The following is a 17,752-nucleotide window of genomic DNA, read 5'->3' as shown; positions in this document are numbered from 1 at the left end:
TGACTGAATGACTCACCCTGCACACTGCACACTAGTGCCTTTACCAGGGGAGTCCCTTCAGGGTCCCAACACATACAGGTACAACCATGACTGACACTTAGAGATTCAAGGAAGGTGAGCTGGACAGAGAAGCTGAGCTGGAGAGAATCGGGTTGCTGGTACAGTATGGTTTAAAGACAGTTGGAGCTCTTCAGCTAACCCTGTGCTAATGAAATCTAAACACTAGCTGCCATGTCTCCACTATGACCTTCTGACACAAGAACAGCACAGTTAATTAAAAGGAAGCTAGGCAAATGGATTTATAACCAGTTGCTTTTTTGTTTTTTGCTAAATTGATGCCTGATATAGTACGGAACAGACTTGCGTTCTTTTCTTCATTCCTCAATCTATTTTAATTGTCTAAAAAGCTGTTGTAAATGAAATGAGCTTGGTAGTCCTAATTTAGTCCACATCAGAAAATCAACACACAATTTGTGACAAGTAGCAGTTTCTGCTTGAGAGACCTTTATATGATTTTGTTAGTTTACCATGATATGATAAGGGGAGACCCATTTGAAACTATAACGTGACATCAGACTAGTGTATAAATGAAGGCTAAAAATAGCTTTCCAAGACATGAAGTCATGAAATTACCCAAACTTCATGAATGCTTTCGGACGTCTACAGTTTACCAAGTCCACTGCATGTTTTTTTTTTGCTTTTTTGAGGGTAAGGTTGTACCACAACTAGCCTCTACATAACTATAATATTGAAGCTTGCTGGAACCGCCTTTATTTTAGCAGAAGTGTTTCAGGAAGTGAGTTTTTTGTCAGATTATGAGCAAACACTTAAAGCATGTCACTTCAGAAACAGTGAAATCATGAGAGAGAAGAGATCTGTTTTTAAAGGTTACTAATTGTACCAAGGAACCCAACTGACCAGCAAGATGAGCCTTCGAAAATTAGGTAAGTCACACCCATTCTTTATTAACATAGTCACTGATTCCGATGGGCATCTGATAAGACTGCTAGGGGTCGTGTGCAGCGTACCAAAGTCAGTCCACTTGATGCATCTAACTAGGGAATTAAGCAGGCTTAGTCCTCTTGCTTAGACTAAAATTAGTAGACTTGTTAATCCCGATTGCAGTGTACCAGAAGATAATCACCAAGGTGGATCACCCACTAAATCACACTTAACAAGATCCTGATTGCAGTGTACCAAATCGGACCTGAGATGATTCTCTTCAGGTGGACTAACTTAATATTATGAACTATAAGACTAATTTAGTACGCTTGCTCGTCCTAAGTTTGTACAGCACATTTCAACACGAAGACAGCACCTTTAGTCTCTGAAATGGTGTCTAAAAACTAGTGGAGTGAAAAGTGAAGCCTTTGAAGCGTTTGGTTCAGTAAGGTTCGCTCGCCGAGTCACAGAACTATCTATCGTTAATAAAATTGACAATTGCACTATGTAATGATATGATGTACCTTAATACAGTGTTGATACACTATATTAAGCAATTCTTCATTTTCTTAGGTAGACAGCGAAAGTATCCGGTAGTTTAAATAAACTACTATAGCAATGTGGCACCCTTTTCCTATATTTCAAATTTATTATGGTTGAGGAACAAAGTGTTCTGAAGAGATTGTGTTTTTGTTTTTTTCATTAAAATATTGTATATCAAGAAAGAGTGCAAAGAGATGGGTTATAGCAAACCGCATAGCAACACTGTGTATTTGTAGCCTAATTAATCTCGTTTACGTTTGCTTACTTTTAAAGCAAAAAATGTCCCCATGTTTAAAGCAGTTTGCGTGTTGTTTTTGTTCACTAGGCTGTTTATGGGTGTGTAAATGCTTTTTCTATAGATGTTCGCAAATCTGACTTTTTCACATATCCGCCTATACCCCAGTCCAGAGGGGGTCGGATATGCAACATCACTCAGTGAAGGCAGTGAAGTCAAGAAGCCTCCTGGATGTTAAATATGGCTTGCAGTGGAGGGGACAAGATTGCAGGAGCTTTCAGCCGACCACACATACACTCCAGAAATTCACAAGCCACATTGACAGCATTTCTAGCAGCGAGGAATATCTAGAAAACTCTTAGTGATGCCTGATATTTTAGTCAATTACAGCAACACCTGAATTATTTTTGAATCCTAGGATGATAAATGCTATCTATACAACTCCCCATTCCAATACGGGTACTGAAATATATAACTGCTGCAACAGGGCTGGTGCTCTGACTGAAATGAGTGGTGTATTGTGATAACATAAAACCAGCATTGGATACAATACGATGTTTAGAAGATACATTATTTTCCAGTAAATGTTGAGAAGTGTATTCGCCAGTTGATTTATGACGTGTGGTTAGAAACTTCAAAAGCGTTGACAATATGTTTAAAAATATAATGCTGCGAAACGGACAGCACGCGTTGCTATTCTTGTAAACGTTGCAGGATGTTCTGTAATACAATTACAAAAATATGTACATCATTTAACACACACACACACACACACACACACACACACACACACATATATATACTGATTTAGAGGTAAGTGCGTTCAGTCCTATACCGTAAATCAAGCACTTCTTGTCCAACAAACGCAGTTTGTTTTCTATTTAAAAATGACACTTTCAGGACAAAAACTAAAAACAAAGTTCAATTGAAAATAATCAAAATCAGTCGTATTTATAGGAAGGCATGAGACACAAACCATTCTACTGTTTCAATTTGTCTCAGAGAAAGTCATGTAGTCCTATTTAGTCAAATAGAATGAGCCTGGGGGACTTCTGCCTTGATCGCTGTTCTGTGAATTCAGGCTGCTGATTGGCTTGTGTTTCTTTGTAATGGGCTACAGAGTAATATAATGTAACGCTGTTAGCATCTTGTCACAGTGCTGTTTCTTCTTGCTCACTAGGGAAATCTGGTAATCCCAGTTTCACAGGGAAATGCTGCATGTTAACTCTCTTTACTGTAAACCCTGGGCGAGGTTCTGGACCACATTAAATTGTAGTATTCCTGCTGGTGTTTTCCTCCAGTTGCAATTTATGAATCCATGTATTAACATTACAACATACAATTGAATTTTCAAATCTTAAAAGGAGTTGACAAACTCTAGTTAAACTCTTTAAACTCATACATTCAGAGGACAGAAGGTATGGAATGGGTTACCTAGCCATGTTGTTGATGCTGCATCACTGGGATTCTTTAAGACCTGACTTGAAAGATTTGTGATCAATTAGCTACTAGGAACTGGATGGGCTGAGGGGCTGAAGAGCATCCTCTCATTCGAAAATGTTTTTATGTTTGATAAATGATACAGGGGAACGAGGACAGCAGATAATCAGGGTTATCAATTTGAGACAAGCATTAATACAATCTGCCACAGTTTAGATAAGAAATATAGACCAGAAGTTTGGACGTAACTAATCTTATTTATAGGGCTTCTGTTTTTCAATAATTGTGTATTTACTTTTTCTGTGTTTGAAGATAAACAACTCTAGCTGAAACACTTGTCTGCCGTCACTTATTTGTATATACATTAATATTTCATTTAGGATTGATATATTTTAATGTTCTGCAGTATAGTGAACACAGTGATCATTGGAGTTTCTCAGTTAAAATGCACCAAGTTATAAGTGCTGAATGAATCAAGAAATACGTTTTTTTGCTATATCGTTTTTGAGGCAAATAAATGACTGTGGTAAACTCAAGGCACCCTACTGTGGTGATGCTTTAAGTGTAACCCAGTAGGGCTTGGTTTTCAAAATCTTTCATCATGTTAATGTTACAAAATGGAATACAACACACCTTGAGAGTGCTTAAGAAAACGTGAACTATATAACTGAGCGGTTGGATTTAGTTTTCGTAAAATGAACAGATATCAACCTCTTTCATTATGTCATTAAAAACTGTAGTAAACACTTTGAAAACATGGCAGAGTGTGTTCTTTATTCCAGCAGGGAGTGGCAGTACTGTGTAGTATAAGTCTGATAACAGCAGGCACAGTCTTCAAAGAGATCCCGCTATAAGTCATTCTGGAGGGAAGACTTCACTTAAATGCTTTCCATGGTTACCAAGAGTCTCCCTGACAACTCAAGAAATCTTCAGCTATTGTTGTGGTCCTGGAAACAGTGAGCTAGACAAGTCACATCTACAGTATAAATGCCTTTTTTTTGTGAATAGCTTACAATCCTTTTACTATTGAGCTGTATACAATTGTTTCTCATAGCGGGATTACTAATTTTGAGCAGAAATGCTAAGTGCCAGTGCACTGTCTAACTGCAGGAACTCATTACATCAGTGTTCTCTCAGTGATCACCTTGTACTATCAATACCCTGTAGATCAATAATGAGCTCAAATCTAAACACACCATTCTCATCTCTGCAGTACTGCCATTACCCTACTTCTTAATAATGAGCTCTAGTCTAAACACTCCATTCTCATCTCTGCAGTACTGCCATTACCCTACTTCTTAATAATGAGCTCTAGTCTAAACACTCCATTCTCATCTCTGCAGTACTGCCATTACCCTACTTCTTAATAATGAGCTCTAGTCTAAACACACCATTCTCATCTCTGCAGCACTGCCATTACCCTACTTCTTAATAATGAGCTCTAGTCTAAACACTCCATTCTCATCTCTGCAGTACTGCCATTACCCTACTTCTTAATAATGAGCTCTAGTCTAAACACTCCATTCTCATCTCTGCAGTACTGCCATTACCCTGCTTCTTAATAATGAGCTCTAGTCTAAACTCTATTCTCAGCTCTCCAGCGCTTTCACCCTTCACCTAACAATGAGTATAAAACAAGTTAATCTTAAATATTCAACACAAACAGGCAGCACTGAAACAGCTGCTTCGTTCTCTTTAATCTCGCTCCCCAGCACCTTTATTAGCGAGAACCCGAGTGTGACAGTGACAAGCCACATGCTGTACCGAGCCCCGGAAGAAGACAGCCCATGGCTGGGGTTGATGCTCATCTCTCAGTTAGCTCGAACATGTGGTCTCGAGTCAGTGGTGTGGTTTATTTAGCTGTGATCTCAGTATGAGATAAGAACATAAGAACATAAGAAAGTTTACAAACGAGAGGAGGCCATTCGGCCCATCTTGCTCGTTTGGTTGTTAGTAGCTTATTGATCCCAAAATCTCATCAAGCAGCTTCTTGAAGGATCCCAGGGTGTCAGCTTCAACAACATTACTGGGGAGTTGATTCCAGACCCTCACAATTCTCTGTGTAAAAAAGTGTCTCCTATTTTCTGTTCTGAATGCCCCTTTTTCTAAACTCCATTTGTGACCCCTGGTCCTTGTTTCTTTTTTCAGGCTGAAAAAGTCCCTTGCGTCGACACTGTCAATACCTTTTAGAATTTTGAATGCTTGAATTAGGTCGCCACGTAGTCTTCTTTGTTCAAGACTGAACAGATTCAATTTTTTTAGCCTGTCTGCATATGACATGCCTTTTAAGCCCGGAATAATTCTGGTCGCTCTTCTTTGCACTCTTTCTAGAGCAGCAATATCTTTTTTATAGCGAGGTGACCAGAACTGCACACAATATTCAAGATGAGGTCTTACAAGTGCATAGAGATAGTGAGGACTACTGCTAACCTGTGAGAGCGCCCTGTTGCAGCAACAACAACACACCACAGGACAGCTGACTACATATTATTAGACTATTTAATGAGTACATCATAAACCCACTGAAAAGAATGACTGTGTTTGGAAGGTCTGGTTCTCCTTAGCAGTAAGCAGCCCTGCAGGATTGTTCTGTCTTTCAATTAGGTCCTGTTTTTAAGCTCCTTAAAGAAAATGGGGACCCCTGCACACTGATCCTGGCTGTCTGACTCTCCCGTCGTTTTTCTGTATATCACATTCTACCAGGTGAACATAATAACTTCCATAAACTTGCACCAAAACTTCATCATCCAATCCTAGCTTCCTATAGAGGTTTCCGATTGTATTTGGGTAGTTTGATAAATTGTTGATTTTAGAAAAATGTTTGTACCTATATATTCATATTCTTCATTCTTCATATTCGCTCATTGGAACTTCATAAAAGGATTTAAAATCAATTCAAGGAACTGTTTTCAGCTTGTCCCATGCTTTGCCTGTAAGATTTCCATGGAATCATGAGCGAATCATACAATGGCGTTTGCAAGAAAGCAGTGGCTGTGTGTCTCTCTTAAGTGAGGCAAAGCACAGAACAAACAAAAACTGTTCCCTTTTGAAGCTATAAAATATGAGTGGAAGTCTGAGGATGTCTGTGTGTGCTATTTTTTACACGCATTGTCCCCAGAAGATCATCAACATATCAGCACCAACTTTATTAAAGTTTTACCAAGATAAATCAGCATTGTATATTGCAGTATCACATGCTTTCCCCATGCTGTACTTGTAATTTACCTTGGCAAACTTTGAAAGGGGAAGGAGGTGTGTAACCAGGAAATACAGCCACTGGAAGAGCCCTGAAGCTCCGGGACTCTCTGGAAATGCAGAGGAAGGCTGTTCTTGGCTGGCAGCTGTGTTTTTGTAGGAAATGCCAGTTTAGAGGGGGGGCTCAATCGCACAGCTGGCGTGCAACTCAGGAACTGAGTCTGCAAACTGGCAGCTGCGACAGGGGCCAGCTCAGAGTGCAGGAAGTACGTTTTGAATTGTAAACTCATTCCGAATGAGGGACTGCAAGGAAGCAAAGGTGCTTTTAACAGCATTATGATGATTAATAGCCAGTCCATGGACGAAATCAAAAATTCAGATCAATAATTTTTGCAGTGTTTCTACGTACCTTTCCTATGTTTTTCCATGTTTCTCCATGGTGATACACATTCTCTGTGGAGGTGGGAATTTAAGGTGCAGGGACTTCTTATAAGGAGGTCTTGTGACACTTAAGCGTGGCTAACTCAGCTTGCTCCCCCTGCTGCAGGCAGCACACAGTGTATTTGAAAGGCTGGGTAAGATTCAAAGCAGTTATCATGTTTACCATGTAGAGCGTGACTGACGGACAAGAGCAGTGCGCATTTTGAATGAGACCCCAACAAATATCAAAACAACTATTGTATTTAAAAAGAAATCTGCAACTGGAGACCGCTACCACAGTGAAGTTATAAAACTCACAAAGTGGCTTGGATTAGCATTGAGGAACTAATACAAATACAAGATTAAATACAGATTTGTATCCAGCTGTTTTTTTAAAGGTATTTTGTATTTTGGAGTTTGGTTTTCAGTGTTACTATTTATACAGTATCAATACAGACGTGGGTTTCAGCAACTCCCTACATGTGAATCACCACCTGTTCTTGGTTCCCTCCTCCTGGAGTATTATAGTAAACTTTTGGTTACGACATCTCTTCATCGAAACTGGGGCATGTAAAACTCTTCTGCCCTGTTGCAACAGAAAGAACATACATTAGCCCTCTTTGTTGTAGAGATGTGCAGAGGTTTCAAACTTTTATTCTTAACCAAATCTTAATTTCCACTCCTGACCAAATTTTTTAATTAAAACACAACTAGGTCTGGCAATCCATTGCTTTTCACTGAAAGACATGTCTTCATATTCCCCATCTTTCTTGTTTATTTGCTCAACCTCATTATGTATTTATCTTTGAAATCTTTCTTCCTGTCTACTTAAAAATATGAAATTAAAGTGAAAATAAGAATCATTAATAGTGGCACTAATGCTGTATTCTATGTTAGGGCCTTTTAAATAATTACAATATAATAGCCTGTATACTTATTCTATTTTTTACGAACAGTTTCACAGTGTTATACTCAGTAAGTGCACTGTATTTAGAAGTGTTACTGATAACTATGATCTTCATAGCTGAGGGCTGTTTTAAACAGGCTGGTCTTCTCACAGATTTATCCAGTGATCTGTTTCAACTCTATAGCCTTGTTACCACTTGCCAGCGGCAGGGGAAATGTTTGAACTGAAGTGGTCTTTGAAGATTGCATCATGTTGTTTTGTTCTTATATTTCAACCTGCAGCTGGTCTGGATTCAATGGGTTCCACCATTTATAAGCGTCACATGTGCCTCTCTGTTCTGATCTCAGGGATATAGGGGAGATACTGCTGTCTAATAATGTGATGAACATTTATTTAACCAGTTGTAGTGCTTGCTGTAGGTGAGTTTTTTCATGATACCTGACCAAGTGGTATGTGCCTATGTAACCTCCTACCTCCCATGCTGTAGCCCTGCACTTGTATGAAACTGTAGAATGGGGGTATTATGCAATTTATTGAGCTATCCAAGCCAGACTCTCTGTCTGAACTCCCTCAGAAACTATAGGATTTCAGGAAACAGTTCCAGCTTGCTAACAATATTCCATGCTCTGCAAAGGATACTATTTTGTTTCAGCCAGCCTCCTCCTCCTGTGCTATTTTTACTTGTTAAAAAGTTTAACCAGTCAACACTTAAAAAAAGATAAGGTAAGCTTTTAGAAACTGGTGGATCTCTTATAAAAGTTTCCCTTAGTAAAAGCACAGCAGCGTGTTACAAAGCATACTGAAAAGCATGGTAAAGCATAGGTAAGAGCTCTAAAGCCCAAAGAGGTATGGTAAAGCATATTAAAGTATGGTATGATAAATAAATAATATAACCATGGGGAAAGCTGTAAACTCACTGCACAAATCCCACCTGGTAACCTTTTATAAGGGAGTGCATCATCTTGTTTTCTTTCATATAAATGAATACACTGTGTAGAGTGTCTGTGGTAAGGACAGCATCACTGGCAAGGTGTGTCACTACCAAGAAGCAGACCCACAGGCAGAAATAACTAATAAGCACACAAAACAAACAAATAGGCACAGTGGCCAAAACAAACAGGTGAAGCAAACAACAAATCTATTGCGCATTCATTCTATCTTACATTTCCCAACACTGTATGTGTCCATTCCCCTAAACACTAACTAGCACCAAGTATCACCTTGCATTAACTCACCTCACACTCAACTCACATTCAACTATAAGATTAATACCTATGATTACCCTTTATATACACCTGTGACTGGAGCCTAATTATTCATTTTAGAGCCCCAGTCACATTCTCACATGTCCTTCTGGCAGGGATGAATTTAACCGCCTCCCTGCCAACACAATATTCCCCACACCTACCACACATTATACTGGGGCTTCCACTCAGCCACAGTGTCTCTTATTGTAATTGAGTGAGTTCTGTTATAATTAGAGACATCCCACACATGACATAATACTTATTATAAATCACAAAAACAATCATTGTATTCAGGAACTACAAAAAATATATAAACACATTTAGCTTTTAACTTTAGAATTATGTTATATGCACTAGATGACTTCTGTACACAAGAGAATAATTTTGACAAATCCTTAACAGTAATTGATTGATATCTTGTACATTGATGACTGTTACTATTGAACCTGATAATATCACGTTAAAATATCAGCTGTACTGTCTGTTCTTGTAACATCTTAGAAAGCACTGTTTGGGAAAAGACCATTCAACCTTTTCCACTGTTTATTTGCTTTACAGATATAAAAGCTTAAATTTTAACCTCCTGATGCTTCAAGTGGTAACAGGAAGCATGTCTGTTTACAGGAGCTTAAAGAGACTTGCAAGCATGTTTCAAGCAGGGTGGGGTTGAGGAGTTTTCAGTTGAATGAATCAACTATTGTGACCAGAGACATGAATTCATGTGTTGTGCTGCACCAGTTCAGGACATCACAAACCTTTCACAATCGAAACAGGGAGAGCTGCCATCTCTTTCAGTCACGCCACGGAGATCCAGAGGGAGGGATCCCGATCAGGGCCAGGAAAGCTTGGGAAAGCTCACTGATAAAGGATCTAACTCACTACATCTTCTTTTACTAACTCGACAGATAGTTACTAATAAGTATGTGGCATTCCAGGAAGCTACTTTTTTTGTTGCTTTGTATTTAAAGGAGCACTAACAATATTACTTCTGCTCCCCATTTCCTCCTGTTGAAGAGTCTTGTAGTGTATTGTATATTTCCATTTGAAATATGCACGTACAGACAATGCTGTAAATATAACATGACTCCTGCTTCTTTGTAATCATGTAGTTTAAACTCACCACAATGGTCTCCCTTTCAGACCATGTGAGCTACAGCAAGCCAGGACACAGTACGGTGTTGTATTTACATACACATATTTGCATTATCTTGAATTCACATTACGAAAAATGAAGAACCAAAAGATTCTCAGCACAATATAAGAGGAAGCAGTAGTAATGTTAAGAAAGCCAATAATAATAATAACAATAATTCATGTACAGATTATTGAAAGTACATGATACATTTATTTTTCATCAAAAATGTTTTCAATTGTTTTTCATTGCTTTATATGGGGAAATGGCATCCTCTTATGGGGATGTAACAAAGGTAACCCACTATCCCCTAGTCTCATCTGAGGCTATAATGCAATAAAGGTAACACACTATCCCCTAGTCTCATCTGAGGCTATAATGCAATAAAGGTAACACACTATCCCCTAGTCTCATCTGAGGCTATAATGCAATAAAGGTAACACACTATCCCCTAGTCTCATGTGAGGCTACCATGCATTTGTGACTTCTATATATCCATATAAAGACTAGAAAAGAGGTTGTTTTTTTTTGTATTCGTCTCTGTATGATGCAGGAAAGGGTTAAACACTCAATAGTGCTCAGTTTAGAAATGTAGAAGAAACAAACACATGAATGTCGTGATTACAAGTCGAAGACATAAAGGAAGACTTCTAGTCGAAACCGTTCCCATTGTTTCTTTTATTATTTCTAAAGCTAATAATAACACAATGGATTTTGAACAAAAGGCACTGCTGAGGTGAAATAATCCATGAAGTGCAAGCATCACAGTCCACTTGAGAACAAGGCATAGAAACTGCGACATTTGTTTAACCTAAAGTAGTACCATATATCATGTTAATTGCAATAACAAGCATTTCTTTCAGAACTGCATCATTGGAACCATTATTCCGAAAGTGATAAAGATGCAGGGAATTATTTTGTTAGCTGCAATTACTTTAAGGAATAATAATAAGAATGAAAAAAACAAACATTTCCAGTACAAAAGAAACTCATTATTTCACTGGCTTTATTCTCACTTCAGTTTCATCCTCCCACAAAACTACAGGCCCTATTTAAAAGGCACATTTCCAGAGATGGATCAAATCGCTTTCACGGTATAAAACAATCTGTACCACATCATTCTCCCCTGAGGCGGGCACCTGGTATTTATATATGTGAGCAGGCACTTCATACAGACAGTCCAGAGATGGCAGCATAATCACCACCACATGTTTCCATCAAGATGTTTACATTCCAGCGTGCTTTCCAGCTCAGCCTGACCACAATCTCCAGGACAAGGGCTTGCAGTCTAACCAGGGGATTGTCTCTTAGCCCTAATGTGGTCATGTTAAGAATCCCCCTTGTAGTTGGCACACATTTCTATTCCATTATTACCTCACTAAAGTTCCATTACAGGGGGTATCCTGTGAGCGTTAACCATTTCAGTGCCACATTAGTTTAATCTCTGACCATATTGGTCATACAGACCACTCACTTTCAGAAAGTCTCTATACATGCTGTGTTTTATGATTCTCTAAAAAAAGTTCAATTACAGGTGGTATCCAGCATAAATGAACCATTTCTCTTCCATTGGCTATATGAATGGCACCTTCTCGTGTTTACAAACTGTTCGATTTGATATGACATACCCATTGGATCATGCAACCAGGAATACATTGTTCTTTTCCAGCCCCATGGAGTAACAGCGCTCTACAAAGCAAGAACGGGTGAAAACACACACAATTCTTACAATAATACTTACCGTATTAAGACGGACAGGCAGAGAGAAGCAGCCTGACACATAGTCAGAAACAGAATAAAAAGGCTACTAATGTAAAACTACTGATTCCGGGAAAAGCGGCGAAGGCCAGCTTTCAGCACAAAATGCAGGGGAACTAGCAGTAGCTTACACAGCACTATTTAGAAGAAAAAGGCTCAATGCAAGACAGAGGTCTTACCGTACCAAACTTGAGAAGCGATAAGTTTTGGTGGCCATCTTCGAGTTGAAAGGGAACTCCCATTTCTATCTTAGTCTGTAATGTTATATAATAATTAGCTTATTTGGGTGAAATATACATACAAATGTCTCCTAAACTTTCAACTGTTTAGCACATGAACAAACAACCAGTTTTTTTGATGGAATTCAAACACTCCAAGCCACATTAAAAACGAAAACATCTGGGATATGTAGCACATACTTTTGTGTGTTACATGACATGTCATACACATGGCATCCCCGACATGTGTTCTGTAAGATATGAAAGCTGCAATGTCAGTCATGAGCCAAGACAGCTGACCAGTGGTGTAGTCGAGCCAGAGCTTGTATAATAGGCAAGCTAAGTCACATGACTCACATCACCCGCACAACTGTCTGATTCATTGAGTCATCACACATCACTGACACCTTTGGGGTGTACTTTTGGGCAACTGATTGAAATTTCAAAAAAGCAACAAAATGACCAAACATGCAAAACAAACAACATAACTACTGCAAAAGCAATAACTTTATGAATATGCAAAACACTTTAATGAAAACTGTTGCTTTATTTGGTTGTCAGCTATGTGTCAACTAGAAGCACTGTACAAAGCAAAAATGAGCCTGCTCTCTCGAGCAGATGTTGTATCGCTTCATCTCGTATCTCTGTGACACACATGTTCTCAGCTTTTGCTTATCTTCTTATGGATCTGTAAGCAGCAATGTTGTGCAGTTTGCTTTCTAAATGCAGAGCTGCCAGCCACACTGTCTCACCAGGCACTCAATCCCACAGAGAATCTGCAGCCTTCCAAAGATCACGACCATGGAAGCGATAAGCAGAGAAAGCATTCCACATGAACAGCTGGCACTGAGAGGGCAGTCGAAGTGAAAAAGGCACATGGGGCACCAGAGCTATATGTGGCTCATTGAATTCCACAGTATGGCTTGTTTGATTTACAGGCGAAGGCTGGACAATCAGAATGCTAAAAAAAGAAAGTGTGAATCAACATAAATCATTTTTAATGAGTGAAAAAAATGTTGACATGTCCTTGTTAAGCATCCTTTTTTGTTTTATTTTTAACACTTCCACGATCATGAAAATCTAAAAAATATTTCAGGAACCCCTGAAGCAGGCTTGGCCCTTCCAGTTCTGCTCTTTGTTTAAACCTTGTTCTAAATTTTTAACTGAATCAATTACACAACCATCCAGCCTTAAAGAGGTAATGATTTCCCTGGACCTGTTAACCCAGTGGAAAGGCTCTCCAGGGTGGTGATTAGTCATGGCTGTCCTACAGGGACTTTTAAAAAGACAGAAATATTTTCTTTATTGGAATAAGACATTATGTAGAGTTATGTAGTCTTTATGAACATGGTAGGATAGTGTGTATGTATGTATGTATGTATGTGTGTATATATATATATATATATATATATATATATATATATATATTGTAAACGATCCTCGCACTCACGGAGTTCGTTGCCCCTTTAAGATAGACCCAGGACACAAAAATGTATCTTTTACGGCGCTGACGCGCACTTTTTAATAAACACAGAAATGAAAACAAAACAAACACCTAGCTCCCTCTTGGAGCTCTGACTAAACATAGACTGGTTCCTCACTAAACCACAGGACGGCTAAGCCGTTTACCTGACAAACACCAAAACGGGCTTCTCTCAGCACTCTCTTCAATACGACTGGACACACACGCAGTCGGGCTCTTCACTCAGCAGCCCCGATCAGTCTGGCTGCCTCTTTTAAATACCCTGCACCTGTCTCTAATTTATAATTACGATCAGGTGCCGAGGATTAACTAAATCATTAAAACAATTACAATTAAACCCCATAACACCCAAATGTGCATTCTCACAAGGTTTTTAGCAGGGAAGGATTTTAACCCCCTCCCTGGTACCTTACAATATATATATATATATATATATATATATATATATATATATATATATAAGTGAACATTTTGGCCGTAGATTGGGTTCATGCCCCTTTAAGAATGTTACCCAGAAATAAAACTTTTTATAAGCGCTTTTGTGCACTTTTATTCAAAAAATAAATCAAACCAAACAAACACCTAGCTCTCACTGAGCACTAAACGTATGCAGGTCCCTGACTAGCACACAGGATAGCTAAGCTGTTTACTTGACATATAACCCAAAACAAACTCTAATACAGATTTTTATAAAAAACCAAACGTAGGTTTCTACCTCACCATAACACCGAGCTACACACAGTTCTGAGTAAACTGGCTGCTTTCCTTAAATACCCTGCACCTGACTCTAATTTACAATGATAGCCAGGTGCAGGGGATAATTAACAATAAAACAATTAACACCATTAAACAAACAAATTAAAACAAAAGCAATTAAATCAAGCAAAACGTACATTTTCATATGTTTTTAGGCAGGGAGGAATCTGACCCTCCCCCCTGCCACCTTACTATATATATATATATATACTATATATATACCCTGGAGTGTGTTATTGTCCTTATAATATGGCACCTCCATCTTACCCCACCCCTCCCAAAATGAACTGGTTGTCAAGTATATCAGACAGCGGTTCCAAGCTGTGCTGATATGGTGACATAGCTGCACAGGATGGAACACTTGTCAGCCAATGAGATTGCTCCCTCTATTCTTGCCATTTTACAATTCGTTTTCGCCATGTAGAGTTAACACTGGCATTTCTTATAGGCGTAAGTATATATTTGAAGTTTCAAGAGCTGGACAGCGCTTAAGTAATTCCTTTCAAATGTGTAATGTAGAGTACTTTCTATACAAGGAATCTGAGTCAAGCCAGAGTTGGCTGAAATTATGTAATTTTTTTTCATCACCTCCAGTGGGAATAATTAACTGACCTGACCCCCTATCAAGTTTCCCTCCTCTTCACCTCTCTCACATCACTCAGTGGGATGCTTGTGAATTCATCTCCCAGTGCAATGCCATCATTGCGGGTAAGCGCAACCCAGAGGGAGTCACTGCCATTCACTCATCACACTGCTATTCCACTCTCATCCAGCAGCTCCATTGCAGTCTTGCAGTTATTAAGGCTGAAAATGCAGTTTAATAGACAGAAGACCACATTCGCATAGCAATTATCACAGTGTAAATCTTGGGGGGGGGGGGGGGGGTTAAAGGCAAAACAAACTGCTAGGTTAGACTAGAAGCTTTAATACATCAATGTTTTGTTTTCTTTCTTCATTTTAAAGATGAACTTGACATGGGCATGAGGCATTACAGCTGTCTAAACTAATGTATACACCTTCTTGTTTAGATTCACTTTGTATATAATTTTCTGTTTCAGTCATCACATCCTGGGAACTTTCTAAAACTCAAAAGTTTAAAGCCCCCCCTGTGTCCTCAGTAGAGCTCTCAAACATGTCTCCTCTCTAAATACAGCTGCTACACAAGAGTGTAACCATTAACCCGTCCCCCTGCAATGCTTCAGCCTTGTGGGTATAAAAAATACACCAGTAAGAAATACCACATGGAACAGAATGTTTCAAGGGGACGGGTTAATGGTTACACTCTGCTGTACCAGCTGAACTTAAAGAGAAATATTAACCCTTTTGTAGCATGCATTTTACAAGGCTGCCACTGAGGAACCATTTCAGGAATGTACCCCTTATTGCAGTACCATCTAAACATTGTATGATAAATGCATTGCTGAACATGACATTGATCTCTGAACTAATCCGGTTGAAATATTACGGTAACGTCATAGACAAAAGACACATGTAATATACTGTACACAGCTGTATTTTATGATTTTCTCAATTACATTATTACATCTTAACTGTTTCACTGCCACATTCCTCATGTCATGCATTTACCATGCAATAAGTTGCCTAAAGTCCCTCTTTTATGTTATAATATTTTTTGGAAGGTATTTTTAAACATGCAGTAAATTAAATAACCCCATGGCATTGGGCAGTACCTGTATTCTCACGTGACTCTGGTATCATCTCTATTACTCTCTCCCTCTCTCTGTGTTCCTGCACTGCTCCCACCCTGCTTTGCACGCTTACGCTTATAGCCTCTCAGCTCATTAGAATACCTGAGGTCTGGCTCCTGATTTCTGAGACAGCGCTGTCAACATCCCAGTCAAAGCACGCTACCGCACTCGCGCAAACACAAAATATTTACAGCATGGAGTCTGGATTTCAAAACAAACCCCAGATTAGCACTTAGTTTTGTTTTTACTGAACACATTTTAATTATACTATTGGTCTGGCATCTTACTTGGGTCTGACATTCTAAGGTTTGACAGCAACATAAATCATGCAAACAGGTATTTAGATTTCTAAATATAATATTTGGAAACAAATACTTACCTTGTCTATAAGCACAAACCTGCATTTACTTTATAAAACTGAAGTTTACTTTTGTCATATTGCATTCTGATGGTCAAAATGTGTACCAAGTGTTTAGGATCTGCTCTGCCAGAATCTTGTGTGATCACATTTTTGCAGGGAACTAGTTCCTGAATTGTGTTTCTGTCTTCCAGGCTTTAAGTGGTTCGGGAGTCTGGGCAACATCTCCTTCAGACGCTCCTCCTCCAGCGCTGAGAAGTCTTCAGAGAACCTGCGGCACCATGGGAGCCGGCCTGAGGAAGGCAGCTTTAACAAGACCGTGGACGACATGGACAGCTGTGCCCGGGGCAAGACTTATGCCCGGTCCTGTGACATGTACAGTCACACTGGCACCATGCCACGCAAGGACAAGTCCTCCAAGGGCTTCCGAAAGTCAAAGGGCAAAGCTGAGCTCAGTCGAAAGCAGAGCCAGAGTACCAACCCTGATTCCGTGGCTGAGTCCCCTTTATTAAGTGCCATGTCTGGCGCAACCCAGGACAAGCCAAAATCACCAGCCAATCAAAGTAAAGAATCACCACCGGCACCTGAGAATTCAAAAGAGTCTGCTTCACCAAAGACAGCAGAAAAATCAACAGCTAGCTCTAAAGTGGAATCTCAGTTGTCAAATCTTGCTGAAGAATCACAAGATAAACCACATACAGACCACCAAGGAAAACCAGCTTTACCCAACAGAAATAAATCTATGTCCCAGCTCAGATCTAGCCAGCCCAGCACCCCAACCTCTAAACCGCAGTTGACTGTATCCCCCTATTGCCCCTCAGAAACACCAGCTGCACCACTGAAACAGTCTGCCCCACCAGAGAAACAGCTTGCAATGGCAACGCCTGAAGAATCTGACATAGAGACTGACTCAAGTGTCACTCTGGAGCAAACTGAAGCAGGGGACAAACAGGCCACACCAATAAGTATAGAGGAGGCTGGTGAGGAGATGTTAGAATCAGATCAGAGGTAAGGGCCCACAAAATGTGTGCTGTATTCATATATATATATATATATATATATATATATATATATATATATATATATATATATATATTTTTTTTTTTTTTTTTTTTTAAACAATGTGCTATATGTTTAGCAACTTTCTGAAAAAAAGTCAATCCTTTTTAAATTTCTGTTTAGCTTCAGAAGCTGTAAATTTGAAGATGTCATTTATAACCTATTATTGCTTTGAACTCAGGAGTTCCATAACATTTCTCTGCCATGCACATCCATTCATTATATAGGCACAGTTTTGAAAGAAACAAGAGTTACAGCAAACGTGATTGTTCATTGTAAAACATGATATCTGGTACTACACTGGGTAAAATAAATCTTTGCAAGCCATGCTTTTAAACTCTCTTACAACT

General features: G+C 39.1%; 1 protein-coding gene across 1 annotated transcript in view; it reads left to right on the top strand.

The window, feature by feature from the left end:
- The first annotated feature begins 827 nt into the window (after positions 1-827).
- LOC121307071 (SH2 domain-containing protein 3C-like) overlaps positions 828-17,752 on the top strand; it is a 74,047-nt gene continuing 57,122 nt past the window's right edge. The window contains exons 1-2 of the mRNA XM_041239178.1: positions 828-944; positions 16,538-17,351. Of these exons, the coding sequence (XP_041095112.1) occupies positions 926-944; positions 16,538-17,351 (833 nt within the window). The 5' untranslated portion in view covers positions 828-925. The remainder of the gene's footprint in view (positions 945-16,537; positions 17,352-17,752) is intronic.

This window comes from Polyodon spathula, chromosome 52 (assembly GCF_017654505.1).
Source record: "Polyodon spathula isolate WHYD16114869_AA chromosome 52, ASM1765450v1, whole genome shotgun sequence".
Lineage (NCBI taxonomy): Eukaryota > Metazoa > Chordata > Actinopteri > Acipenseriformes > Polyodontidae > Polyodon > Polyodon spathula.
This window is presented reverse-complemented; position numbering and strand designations above follow the sequence as displayed.